Raw genomic sequence first — 13339 nt, forward strand, 5'->3', positions numbered from 1 at the left:
AGATGATTAGTTTGAAAGAAATAAAGTACATTAAACTTAGAGTTTACTTAATGATGTAGCTGTTCCAAACATTAAATCCTCTGTACCTCTTACATACGCATGTTTTTTTGGAAGGGGGGTGGGAAATGGCCACACATGGCTGTGCTCGGGCCTTACTCTGGAGACCATATGCAGAAGCAGGGATTGAACATGAGTCGGTCATGTGCAAGGCAAGTGCCTGAGATGCTGTACTTTCTCTCTGGCCCTCATACCCACCTTCTTATGCCACTAAATACTAGTAATTGTTGGCTTGGTTTTTTCTTGTGACATCAAAAATTGTACCCAGGGCTCACACATGCCTTGCCCCATGATAGATTTTTTAAATTCTTATTATTTGATTTTAGCCTAAGGTACCCCTGTACCCAATCACACATGATTGGCCGGTGGGGAAGAGTGTTTTCTGTAGAAAAGGCAGACTGCAAGAGGGCCTGGGCTGTCACTCTGGGGCGCTGGGATTGGCACTAAATAAAGAGCTTTGCAGAAGTATAAAAACATTGCGTCAGCTACTGCTGTTTCCTTATTCAAAAACATCTCTCAGGGAACCTGGGGGGTGGAATTAGGTGGCGTAGCTGGGCACTGATTTAGGGTAAGAGGAGTGGTTAGGGCTCTTTCGCTCTGAACTGCAGGTTGGTTCGGAGCTCTCTGTGAGCTGTTTGTATTTTGTTTTTTATTGTTTTTTTTTTTTTCCTTTTTGGATCACATCCAGCGATGCTCAGGGGTTACTCCTGGCTTTGCACTCAGGAATTACTCCTGGTGGTGCTCGGGGGACCATATGGGATGCTGGGAATCGAACCCGGGTTGGCCTCGGGCAAGGCAAACACCCTACCCGCTGTGCTATCTCTCCAGCCCCCTGTTCGTATTTTGGTACCGGGGTATGCAGGGGGCTCTTGGCCCCTCTGAAGAGGCTGTTTGTCAACTCCCACCTTGCCATGAATCTTGATTGGAAGCAGATCCAAGTTCCAAGGCAGATTTGTTGCATTTCAACTTAAATGTCAAATTGAAAGATAATCAGGGAATCCTCTGATACCTGACTGTATTTTTGAATGTTTGTTGGGTAATTTGAAAGGCACATACTTTACTTCGTATTTATAAACGTATCTGATTTCCTCCCCTTGAAATAATGCAAAAGCCCACAAGTTTCTGTGCAAATGAAGTAGCTTCTCCAGGATAGAATTTGAGCAAACACAGATAGATAGGCCTTGGGCCCTACGGTTCTTGGTGTCTGCTCGGGAAGGGCTGCTGCTGGGCGCTGGGGTGGGGTGACTGGGTCAGGAGGGGTGATGGAAGGGTGGGAGGAGGTGGAGTGGCTCCTAGATTTTTTTTTGTCTTGTTCTGTATGTGGGCCATACCCAGGTGGTGGCCAGGGGCGGCTCTTGGCTCTGTACTCAGGGTCACTCCCGGTGCTGCTCAGGGGGGCATGCCGTGCCAGGGACCAACTCCCACATTGGTCAGCCGAGCGTGTCTCGGCCCTCAGAGCCACCTCTCCAGGGCCCACTTGGAGTCTGTTTCTATTAACTGCTTAAAAAAAAGCAACCTGTCTTTGCATATCTGATAGTTTTCTTGTTGTTGAAAACTGAACGTTGTTGATAATGCTTGTAGATTCTAGTAGATTCTAGACTGCTCTGATGAATTCTCAATTTTTGTCCTAATAGAGGAATACTTTGTCTAGACAGAACTGAGAAGTATGTCTTTCTGGCGTACTGTAGCCGGTGTCCGTGTTCACCGTGTTCCGTTGTTCTGTTTCCGGTGGCTGCTCTTTCCGCCCAGTCCCTTCACGGTCTCTCTGTCAGTATGTGAGGAGATGTGCAGTGTGGCTGCTCAGACCGTTCCTCACCTCCCTCTCTCGCCCCCCCCCCCCCCCCGGGAGCCCCTCCTCGATCTTTACTTTGGGGATTTGATTTTGGAGCCACGCCTGGGGCTACTCTTAGTGGAGGACCACGAGGCGGTGGGGGGTGGGGGGGAGCCCAGGCCTTCTGTCCGCACAGGGCGCAATCCAGCGCACAGCCCTTCTCTCAGACTCTCCTGGCTCTAGTTGCTTGGCCGGCAGCTGCTTTGTGTCCCCTCATACCTGAAGCCAGCCGGCTGCTGCCTTCTGAAGCCCAGAGGAGCAGGGCTGGGGCTGCTCTTGGTGGAAGGCGTGGCCTCAGCCAGCAGGCCGTACCTCTCGCAGCATCTGCCGTCTCTCTCGGCCCCATCACAGTCTTTTGGGCTGCATTGAGATTTTGATTCTCGGCCTTTTTGCATCTCTTTTTTCTGTAAAATACCCCCCCCCCCCGCCAGGCCGAGTAATAGTACTGCTAGTAGGGCAGTGACCCAGGTTTGATCCTCAACATCCCATATTGTCTTTCCTCAGCCTGCCAGGAGTGATCCCTGAGTGCAGAGCCAGGAGGAAGCCCTGGGCACAGCCCCGTGTGCCTCCTCCCCAAAACAAAACAAGAAAAGCGAAGGGCCCTGTTGAAACCTCTGCGGTCTCTGCCTCTCAGTGTGGTGAGGACGGCTTTCCACATCTGGGCCGGCTCAGGGACGCGCACGGCAGCCGCAGACACGGCTGGGCCTGCGGTTTCACGGGTGCATGTTTCTCCAGTGTCTGTCTGCCTTTAATTATTTTCTAATGTCTTCAGAGAGTTGCAGCAATATCTTTATCTGTTCTTTTAGTGATTTTTTTTTTGGTTTGTTTTTGATGAGAGGAGGTTCCTGCTTCTTTATGTTATTATCAGATTTTTATCTATGACATCTTACAGCCATTCTCAGTTTTTATTTTTTAAACTTTTATTGAATCACCGTGAGATAGGCCCTTTCAAAGCTGTTCCTGATTGGATTTCAGTCATACAGTGTTGCAGTCCATCCCTCCACCAGTGTACATTTCCCAGCACCAGTGTCCCCAGGTTCCCTCTCATCACCCCCACCCCTCGCCCCCTGCCTGCCTATATGGCAGGTGCTTTTCTTCTCTCTCTCACTCTCTCTCTCTCCCCCTCTCTCTCTCTCTCTCTCTCTCTCGCTCGCTCGCTTACTCACTCACTCACTTGCTTTCACTGTCTTGATTTCTTTCCTTTTGGACATTATGGTTGGATCTAACCACAGTGTGTGGGGCTGAGGGTAGGTAAGGTAGAGAAGAGACCGGTCTGACAGTAACAGCTGGGAATTACCATGCTGGACAAGAACTGAGGGTTAAGAGTAGGAAAAGGGGTATTCTTGATAACCCTTCAGTATCAATACTTCGTTCTGTTGTAGTTTCTTCAGTTTCTCTTTCGAGTATTTCTTAAAGAAAGTAAATGTGAATGTGTCTGTGTAGCTCTATGATCCCCTCATATGCTATTTAGTAGGTTCTGTGTTATTTATTTTGGGTTTTGGGGTCACACCCAGTGTTGCTTGGGGGTTATTCCAGGTTCTGCACTCCAGGAATCACTCCTGGGGGCTCTGAATACCATATGGGATGCTGGGGATCAAACTCAGGCCGGCTACGTGCAAGCAAGAGCCCTCCCCACTGTACTATCTCTCTGGCCCCTGTTTTATGGTACTTATCTCCCCCGTGCGGGAATCAGACCCAGGGCTTTCTCACAGGAAAGGCAAGTGCTCTGTCACTTCAGCCTTGTATTTGCTTTTTCCTCACTTGATGCTCTAGACATCTCTACATAATGATGGACAAGGGTCTGTCTCATTTCTTCTTTTTTTTTTTGAGGGGTGCTCAAGGGGCCAAGGGCTACCCCTGGTAACACTTCACCTGTTGCAGCTTGGGCTTTAGCAATGCTCTGGGCCTCCAGACTCACCCTGGCAGTGCTCAGGGGACATGCAGTGCTGGCTGTCCAGCACTGATCCACATGTCACGGGGAGTGGGAGCCGCTGGAGCTGGTTCCTTCTTCCACCCCTTGTGTGGCCTGGCGGTAGTTTAGTATCAGCCTCCTGGACTCTCCGATGATTACCAGTCTTTGGTTTGACACAGATTGCTACAGTGACTAATATAGATGTCAGTATCGTTTCCGTTTTTGAGGAAGAGGCCCCGAGGTGTCAGTGTGTAGGGAAGAACAATGTATACAATTTTATACAATTTTACTAAACGTTCCTCCCTCCCTTCCTTAGGAGCTGTTTGATCTTGAATCCACCCCTAGCTGTATATGAAAGGCTCATTTATTTATAGTTTTCCCAACATGGAAGATTGTCAGACTGCAATTTTTGCCACCCTGACAGAAATAGTAAGAAGTGATAGAGCTATATAGTTTTAGTTTGCATGTCGCGTACTATAAATGAACTTCTCTAGTGCGTAAGAGCATTTTTTTCTATACATTTTTAATATGTCTAAGCCATTTTTGCTATAGGATTATAAATTTTCACTTTGTTTTTAGAAGCTCTTTATATGTCTGATATATTCTTTGTGTCCCTAGGGATAAAGAATTCCTCTTTGTGATCTATCCTTTCCACTTTCCTTAAAGATTTTTTTGTTTTGTTTTGTTTTGTTTTGGTATTTTGGCTCTGCACTCAGGAATTACTCCTGGTGGCACCTGGGGGACCGAATGGGATACTGGAGGTAGGACCCGGGTGGACTGTGCAAGGCAAATGCCCTCCCCACAGTATTACTGCTCTGGCCCAAAGTTTTGTGTTTTTTTTGTTTTTTTTTTCCTTTGGGTCACACCTGGCATTGCTCAGGGGTTACTCCTAGCTCTGCGCTCAGGAATTACTCCTGGTGGTGCTCAGGGGACCATGTGGGATGCCGGAAATCGAACAAACCCAGGTCAGCCACGTGCAAGGCAAACGCCCTACCCGCTGCTGTGCTATCACTCCAGCCCCCAAAGTGTTTTTTGTCCTAGTGGTTTTAACTGAAGTTTCTACTTAATGAGAAAGCGTGGGATTGTAAAGAGCCAAAATACTCTGGTGACTGTACTTTCCTTGGTGTGTATCTCAACCTACTCCATCCTTTTTTCAAATTCCTCTCTTAACTTGTCACCCTCTATTCAATTTCCCAGGGCCTTCCTCTAGCCTTGTGAAGAGCAATCTACATATGAAGGGTTCTTTCACTCTTAATTGTATGTGCCTGAAGGTTATGTATGTAGTCAGTGCTCTACAGAAGTGTGTTAAATACTGTTTAGAGAAGAAATAAAAGGTGTGCTTGTGGCCACGGAGATGGGTCAGAGGGCACGTGCTGCGGGCACTGGGCTGGGGCCCTGCCAGCAGTGGCACCTTGTGAGCCATGCTCATTCTGTCCGACAGCCCAAGTCCCAAGTGTGCTTTTGGGCGGCCGCATGGAGCCGAGATTCTGCATGCTGTATTCAAGACATTTTTAACCGAAATCCCTCTTGGTAGCAACTCCTTTGCAGTTTTTCTTCACCTGTTTCTAACCCCTGAGACCTGCTGGTGATTCTGGGAACCGTCACTGGGCCCCGGCTCCTGTCCAGTGTTCCTCACTGGACGCGGAGGGAGTGGATGAATCTCAGCTTTCTTCTTTTCCTCTCATTTCGCACTTGGGGGAACTTGGTTCCACTTGGCCTTGGAAGGGAGCCGAGTAATTGGTCTTTTAAAATTATATTTCTCTTTGGTCGGCTCCTGTATTTTCATCTAAGTTTAGCAAAATAAGGAATTGTGTTTTGTTTTCCTCCTGATTCTGTGCCTAAGGGTGGGGGTGGGGGGGTCACTCCTGCCAGTACCTGGGACGTGGTGTCGGAAATCGAACCTGGGCTTCTCAGAGAAGGCGAGTGCCGTGTTCCTGGCTCTGCGGTTGCTTTGAAGGGGTCTTTTCAGCCGTTGCTCCTTACACTCGTAACTGCGTCGGACACTCCCACCACCCAGCCCCAGTCTTTGGGAATCGAGTGGATCACCTGGGGTTAATATATCGATTGTTATAATATAATCAAATGCCCGCCTGGAGGGTCGAGAAAGTTGCACATGTATTTCACTGGGGTGGGAACGAGAACGATCAGGAATTTGCATCTTTGCAGATTAGAGAACTCGATGATTTTATTTTGTGTGTTTTGGTTTAGTTTGGTGACCACACCCAGCGGAGCTCAGGGCCTCCTCCCAGCTTAGTGCCTGGTTGTCATTCCTGGCAGTGCTCAGGGGACCGTGTGATCCCAAGTCCAGTTCTGGTCTCCACGTGCTCCGCCCCTTGAGCCGTCTTTAGGCCCAGTATCAGCGTGGCAGAAAGTCCCTTACCCCGCCTGCTTCATGTGGTGTGAGGCTCAGAGAGGTGGTCTGGTTGGTCTGGTGGCCCTCCCCGCCCCCCCCCAGGAAGCCCCGAGAAGATTCTGGTGGGGAATGTTAGTGAGGAACAGAGAGAAGTGGGGTGGCCGGTGAAGACGCCTTGTGCAGTTTCACCAGCTTGTTCCCTGTTGCCATCGAATAGTTGATGGTGTCCCATCCAGGACTGCTCCGGCGGCCCTCTGGGCCCTCCGTCATGAATCCTCAAACCTCTGTCTTACAGAAGGGGAGGTCGAGGTCCTGGCAGCTTAGTTCACCAGAAGTCACCTCTCGGCCGAGATTGGAAGCACAGTCTGGCTCTGAAATCTGCTCCGAGTCACCCCGCTTCTCTGGTTGTGTTCCGATATGTTTGACCTCAGGGGCCCAAACCCTAACCGATCTTGGGCCTACAAGTCTAATGCATTTGTGTGTATTGAATGATCACAGGTTGCTCAACTAATAATTTGTAATAACTCAAATATTCTTCCCTTTAGGTTGTGCATTATGTGTGACTCTTCCAATGAGTCTATCCAACTTTTTCAGGTAGGTTTTACAGTTCTTCTTTGGGCAAGAAATGTGGAAACCTTTAGACATTGTTACTTAGAAGGGTTTGAGTCTGTTTTTCTTTTGGAATCTGGACCTTTTGAGATCTCGAAACTTGTATTTGGACTCTAGACTGAGGTTAGGCTAACTTATGGTGGTTGTATGTTATCATGCAACCATAGCACCAGACTACTGCTTCTCTTGTTACAGTTTTGGGCTCTGCAAAAAGTCTTCTTTTTTTTTGGGGGGGGGGTCACACCCAGCGATGCTCAGGGGTTACTCCTGGCTCTGCACTCAGGAATTACTCCTGGCAGTGCTTGGGGACCATATGGGATGCCAGGGAATCAAACCTAGGTTGGCCGCATGCAAGGCAAACACCCTACCCGCTGTGCTATTACTCTGGCCCCGCAAAAAGTCTTCTTAATGTCCCTTTTTTCCCTTTCAGCCCGGGAGGCCTCCCCAGGGCTGTCCCCAGTGGTGCTCAGGAGGCCATATGGAACTGGGCACTGAGCTCAGGGCCCTGTGAGCCATCTCCTTCACCCCTTGTTTATTTGGGAAGCTCACCTGGCAGTTCTCAGGGCCTACTCCTGGCATGGTGCTCAGCCGACCGGAGGTTGAACCTAGGGCTCCCAAATGCAAAGAATGCCCTCCAGCCTTAGAGCTGTCTTCAGGCTCCTGGTTTGTTTTGTATAATGACTTTGTCCACCAGGAATGTGTGTGTGTGTGGGGGAGTATCCTATTGTGTGCCATCATAGTTATATTCTGCTTTATAAATTGATTATTCCATAATTTTAGTCAGCATGATTATAAATTTTCTCCCTCTGAACTTGTGTGGTTTGGGTCCCACTCCTGGAATCAATCCTGTTCTTCTCAGCGAGCATAATATAGGAGTTCCTGCATGCAGCCTGGGGCGGGTGGAGGCCCCTCTGCCAGGCCGAGTGTCCTTTCCCAAGCCACACTGTGTCTCCGAGTCTTGGTGCGGCTGCACTGATGGGACTGCTGTGACCGCATGCGTCGTTTGCCTCCTCCGTCCTGCCCCTGCCCTTTCTACTTGAGACACTTCCTTATTCTTCCTACTCCATCCTTTAGCTCTGACGGGTCAGACCAAGCCCTGTGAACTTTCCCTGCCTGTGGCAGCTGGCATTTAATCCACCCGTTATTCATGGAAGCCCTGAAACTCAGCCTCAGAGTCCTCAGAGAGTCATTTGAGTCCTTTTCTAAAGTTGAGGTCCCAGGGGACCACCTCTTGCTTGAGGGGCAGGTAAACTTGGAGAGCCGAGGCCTGGGCGTGGGGTTTGGCTCAGAGGAGCAGACCTTTGTGGGGTCACCTCTGAGCCCCCAGAGTCCCGAGCTGTGCTCCGTCTTTGCCCCCTATCAAGACATTTCCTAGCATTGTTTTGTGTTCACTTGTCCCCCCCCCCCTTAGAATAAAGTCTCAGAACTAAAACAAGGTTTTATTCATCATCTCCTTCACCCCCCCTCCCCCCCACACACATGCTAGTTTGGTTTGCAGAGAAAACAATGGGTGGAAGGTTAGAGGATCTAAATTCTTATGGCCCTGCAGCTTGATAGCAGAATAGCAGAATTTAACTTCTTTGGAAAATGGGTTTTATAATGTTGCTTCTACTTGTACCGTGGGGGTTATTAGGAGTTTAAGGGCGTGATCGTACTTTGAAAATTGTAAAATGCGCATGTAGCATGTTTTACGTGTAATAATGTTCTTTGTATCACTTCATTTTTTTTTCCAGAAGCTATAAAAATAACACTTTGAAACATGGTTCGTTCTATGAAGCTATGGTTCCCTTCTTTTCTCCATGCTTGCTATTCGTTTTGTCTACAGCATGGATCTTCTGGTCTCCCTCAGATATTCTAGAGCGACACCCTAGAATATTCTACTTCATGGTTGGAACAGGCTTTGCCAACAGCACAGTAAGATTTTTCTCTTAAACATAGTAACATATATAAGGATTAGATGACTATTATGAGAAACCTTATACAGCATCTTACTGCATCAGAAATTAAAAAAAAAAAGAGTTCATACTTCAGAGATGAAGGTAATTACATCCGTCCCTTCAGACACAGTAGAAGTTGGAAACTGCATAGTATTTTTTTTGTTTTTGGGTCACACCTGGCGATGCACAGGGGTTACTCCTGGCTCTTCACTCAGGAATTACCCCTGGCGGTGCTCAGGGGACCATATGGGATGCTGGGATTAGAACCCGGGTCGGCCACATGCAAGGCAAACACCCTACCCGCTGTGCTATTGCTCCAGCTCCTATTTTCTTTCTTTTTTTTTTAATTTCTTTTTTTATTTTTAAATTTTTTTTAATTTTTTAATTCTTTAATTAGTGAGTCACCATGAGGGTACAGAAACAGATTTACACATTTTAAACTGCATAGTATTTTCAAACCATGATTTACTCTTTATTGTTTTGGTGGTCTTCTGAAGAATTCATGGAATAATTTATAGATTCTCTTCAGATTTAATACTGCTAACAGCATGTTTGAAGTGGTTGCGGATCTAATGACCAGAGAGCTGGAGTGGATTTTTTTTGAAGAGACAGTGTGATATTCTGAATTGGGGGCAGCATCTCCTCACTGACCTGAATAAGTTTTGCAGGGGAGAGGTTGCCTGTGGGAGGCTGTTTTGAAGTTGTGTGTGTGGGGTTTTTTTTTTTTTGTTTTTTTTGTTTTTTTAGTTATCATAGAATCTTAAAACGAGAGTGGTTTCTTTTAGCCAGAGTGTTCCCTGGGAAAGAATTCTTTCTATAGCTTCTGCCCAGCCCTGTGTGGCAGAGGAGAAGGGTCCTATGGTCTTTCTCTCTCTCTTTTTTTTTTTCTTTTTGGGTCACACCCGGCCATGCACAGGGGTTACTCCTGCCTCTGCACTCAGGAATCACCCTTGGCGGTGCTCAGGGGACCATATAGGATGCTGGGAATGGAACCCTGGTCGGCCGCGTGCTAGGCAAATGCCCTACCCACTGTGCTATTGCTCCAGCCCCGGGTCCTGTGGTCTTAAAGTTGGGGACAAAGGTCTGGTTGGGACCTTGTGCATTGGAGATTCTTGAACTTAATGTGTTGGCCCAAGTACTTGGCGGATTTTTTGGGGTCACACCTGGCGTTGCCCAGGGGTGACTCCTGGCTCAGCACTCAGGAATTACTCCAGGCGGTGCTCAGGGGACCATCTGGGATGCCGGGGATCTAATCCAGGTCGCCCCGCGCAAGGCAAACGCCCTCCCCACTGTCCTCTTGCCTGGATTTTGTATGTTGAAGCATCGAGTTTGGGAAATACTTTGCTAATTAAATTTCCATTCATTCCCTTTTTTTTTTCCTTTTTGAAAAACTACAGTGTAAGCTGATTGTCTGTCAGATGAGCTCGACACGCTGTCCCACGTTGAATTGGTTGCTGCTTCCTCTTTTCTTGGTTGTCACAGCGGTCCACATAGGGGTCCCATCCCACACCGAGAGCCTCCTGCTGTACGCGCTAACAGCCGCCTTCACCCTGGCCCACATCCACTATGGAGTGCGAGTGGTGAGTGAACCCGAACAAATTGAATCCCACTGGAGTTTTATAAATGTTGGAAATGAGATGAGGGAGGCCTGCAAGGAAGCTGCTCCGTGTAGATTGAGCACAGTCAGAACCTAGCCAGAAGCACGTACGGACATTCTTAAATTCTGAGTCTTTTACTCATGCTGTATAATTTTAGATATTGCTTCTCTAATAAACCCAGGTAACTTTAAATAATTTAAAAGCTGGATAATTATACTAATAGTGTAATTTTTTCCTATTTTTAGTGGATAGAAGTGTAAACCATTTTCTAGGTGAATAGAAATATTAACTCTTGTGCTTTTAAACATGGGGGCATTGATGGGGCTGGAGCAATAGCACAGCGGGTAGGGTGTTTGCCTTGCACGCAGCCAACCCGGGTTCAATTCCCAGCATCCCATATGGTCTCCTGAGCACCGCCAGTAGTAATTCATGAGTGCAAAGCCAGGAGTAACCCCTGTGCATTGCCGGGTGTGACCCAAAAAGCAAAAAACAAAAACAAAAACAAAACAAAACATGGGGGCATTGAGGTAGTGTAGAGAGGCTCAGAGAGGTGAAACATTCCCTTCGCACAGGGAAGCCCTGAGCACTGTGTGGTTCCCTGAGCACTGCTGAGAGTGACCCCTTGTACGGCTCCCTAAAAAGGAACATCAACAACAAAAAAGTAGAGGTGGGGACAAAATTAATATATAGGACTAAATAATCCCATTTCTGTATCTTTTTTTTGACTGTCAGGATGTTTTTACTGCTCATGAGAATAATTAGGAAAGAAATTAAATTTATTCCTTCAGTACTTCCTGCCTTCCTGCTTGCCGAAATCTAATAATGTGGTAAGCAGGTTAGAACTAAAGAAATACTGGGCCAGAGATAGTACAGGGCAGGGCTCAAGACACTTGCATTTTGACTTAGTCTCCTAATTATGATGTTTAATTACTGTACAGTATTCCACCAAGAAGATTACTTAATAACTACCTGGTTTACTTAATTAAGCCTGACCTACTTATTTTAATCATCTGAGTTGTTTGCAGCTTTCCACCTTTATAAATAATGTTTGAAGTGAACAATCAGAAGCAAAAGTTTTTTCCATTTGGTTTATTCACTGAAGATACTTTCAGAGCGATGGGGTTATGTAAAAGAGTAGTCATATTTTTATGGCTCTTAAACTACTTGTACTCGATAGATTGTTTTGAAAGAGACCTGCTGTGAGCCGGTTGGACAGCAAAATGTCTTCTGTTTATTTGCTTTTAAAATAGGAGGCAGCAACCAGAGAGTTAGCCCCATAGGCTGACCCTTCACCCTTCTCTTGCAGGGGGCCCGGATTTCATCCCTCATGCTGTCTGCTTCCCTGAACACTGCTAGGAGTGACCCCTTAGCGCAGAGCCAGGTGTAGCTAGGTGTGGCTTCATGACCCTGGGTGTGGCCTCCAAATCAAAAGCCACCCCCCACCAAAAAAAAAAAAAACAACCCTCCTAAAAAGTAAAATGAACTTAGGCTTCCTCCTTAGTGGCTTTCCCCAAACCCCCATGTTCAATAAAACTTCTAGATGAGTTGATATTGGTGTGGGGGGTTCCCCGGCAGTGCCGGGGGTCACCAGGGCCACACGCAGTGGTGCTAAGGGAGGCTGTGTGGTGCCGGGGATCAAAACTGGGCATGGCAGGCATGAGCTGTGGTCCATTGAGCTCTACCCAGCCCAACATGAAAATTTTTTAAGTATTATTTAATATATTTTTTTTCTTTTTGGGTCACACCCGGCATGCATAGGGGTTACTCCTGGCTCTGCACTCAGAAATTACTCTGGGGAAATTGCTCAGGGGACCATATGGGATGTGCTGGGAATTGAACCCGGGTCGGCCACGTGCAAGGCAAACGCCCTACCTGCTATGCTACCACTCCAGCCCCCTTTTTAAGGCTTATGAAGTATTTGAGGAGCTGGTGAGACGGCGCAGTGGGGAGGGGAGGGCGTCTTCCTCTCACGCAGCTCACCTGGGTTGGTCCCCAGCATCTGGGGGATTAGTGCTAAATAAATAAGATTCGTGGTCCCCAAGTACCACCAGGAGTAACCCCGGAGCATCACCAGGCATTGCCCCGCAAAACAAAATAAAACAAAAAAAATTTGAATTATGACATGATAATCTTTTTATTTTTCCTTTTTTGGTGGAAATGTAGTATTCCATGCTTTATAATGAACTCTTGGGTTTGACATTATATCAGTCATGCGCAGGAAGTAGAACATAGTTATCAGTAAATTTTTATAACTGATTTAATTTATTATAACCCTTTAGAAGCACATTTTTTCAGGATGTTGGGTGTTTTTGGTTTGCTTATCTCTTCCTGTTGCCCCTCCCACGTGGCTATGTGGGATGATTATATAGATGATGCATAGCATGGCACGCCCAAATTTCATCAGATTAAAGTACTTTTATTTTTAAAATGATTATTGACTTTTACTGGTTTAGAATACGACATTGAATTTGGGTCTCCAGTTTCACACCAGGATGAATGACGCCTTTTACAAAACCATGCATAGATACACTAAACCAAGCCTTTTTCTTTAAATTACAAAGGCAGTGCATTTTTATTACTAAAAAACTGGAAAATAGAGACACAAGCTAATTGAAAAAAGTTCCAGGAGCATATTTTTTGTTGTTGTCACTATTTTTATATATGAAAACCAAGATTTAGAAGGAAATGTTAAATAAACAAGAGTCATTAACTGGCATAAATCCAACTTCTTGCCAGCCCGCTCGGGGTAACTAGTGTGGCATAAACCTGCCAGAATGTGCTGGTCTGGAGAGGACTGTCCGGAAGTGTCACGAGAGGCTGAATATTGAGTCTCTAGGTAGATATTTGATCTGGTATTTTAAGTTTGCTAATCTTAGAATTCTTTCAGAATCTTGGTGAATGTGTTTGTCTTCAGGGCTCTGAGAAGGTTTGGTTTGGGACAGAGGCTGACTCAGATAGAATTTTTAGCTCCTGGGGATGGTTATAGACTCTTATCTAACTCTGCAGCTTTCCTGATCCAGAAAAAAACTCTTTAGTTCTGAC

The 13339-nt window shown here is 46.7% G+C and overlaps 1 protein-coding gene across 1 annotated transcript in view; it reads left to right on the top strand.

Annotated features, from left to right (window-relative positions):
- The window catches only part of SELENOI (selenoprotein I), a 46409-nt gene that overhangs the window by 25823 nt on the left and 7247 nt on the right, over positions 1–13339 (top strand). Inside the window, exons 7-9 of the mRNA XM_055120845.1 lie at positions 6699–6747; positions 8496–8676; positions 10097–10279. Of these exons, the coding sequence (XP_054976820.1) occupies positions 6699–6747; positions 8496–8676; positions 10097–10279 (413 nt within the window). The remainder of the gene's footprint in view (positions 1–6698; positions 6748–8495; positions 8677–10096; positions 10280–13339) is intronic.

Source organism: Sorex araneus, chromosome X (assembly GCF_027595985.1).
Source record: "Sorex araneus isolate mSorAra2 chromosome X, mSorAra2.pri, whole genome shotgun sequence".
Lineage (NCBI taxonomy): Eukaryota > Metazoa > Chordata > Mammalia > Eulipotyphla > Soricidae > Sorex > Sorex araneus.